The 690-nt window shown below is 50.9% G+C and overlaps 1 protein-coding gene across 1 annotated transcript; it reads right to left on the minus strand.

Annotated features, from left to right (window-relative positions):
- Window positions 1–273: 273 nt before the first annotated feature.
- Pmar_PMAR021853 (hypothetical protein) lies at window positions 274–433 on the minus strand (the record flags this gene model as incomplete). Its single annotated transcript, XM_002782699.1, has 1 exon — window positions 274–433. A coding segment is annotated over one exon (160 nt), but the record flags the coding sequence as incomplete, so codon positions are not given.
- Window positions 434–690: the final 257 nt, after the last annotated feature.

Below are 690 nucleotides of genomic sequence, written 5' to 3' on the forward strand. Positions count from 1 at the left end.
TGAAGACATTGGCGGCACCCCTCCAGAGTATCCACTCGAGGGACGCCGCTGTTGTTGCTGTTGTTGTCGGTGGTGGAGCGATCGCGGTATAGTAGGCAACGGCGCCACCGTAGTAGCAGGGGAGGAGACAGCGGACACAACCACTCGAGGATCGTAAATCAGAGGCCGTGCTTGTAACGGGATATGCTCCGACTTGGCGTGAAGACGATTCACGAATGCCTCAATCTGATAACAATGATAGCAGAAGTCTCAATCAAAATATGGTCTTCTCACCAACGCGTGTTGACCCTGCAAACGAGCGGCTGACATCTCGCAGGGCTTCCGCTCGCCCCCATTGTGAGTTCTGCTAGTTCCTGATCTCCATTCGTGTTGGTCGAAGCGATCATAGAAAGTCAACAGCGCCTCAGGAGTAGTAAGGTTCACGAAGCCATAGCTCACCTATGATTAGGAATACTAACAACAGAGTAAAACGGGAGAACCTTACTCCTGCTCTGTTCTTGAGGTTGAATGGCAAGTAGACGAAATCGATACCAAACGGGGCTCCAACAGCGGCGTTAACAGTCGCTAGCTCTTCCTCGCCTGCCAGTTCCAACCTGAGGAGATAGATAGTAAATAGGCAAGCATAAACCAACATACATGGTTTCAAGGATTTCCTGTAAAAGTCTTGAACTAGTGTACGCGGGCGGGATG

This window comes from Perkinsus marinus, assembly GCF_000006405.1.
Source record: "Perkinsus marinus ATCC 50983 genomic scaffold scf_1104296938566, whole genome shotgun sequence".
NCBI classification, from domain to species: domain Eukaryota; phylum Perkinsozoa; order Perkinsida; family Perkinsidae; genus Perkinsus; species Perkinsus marinus.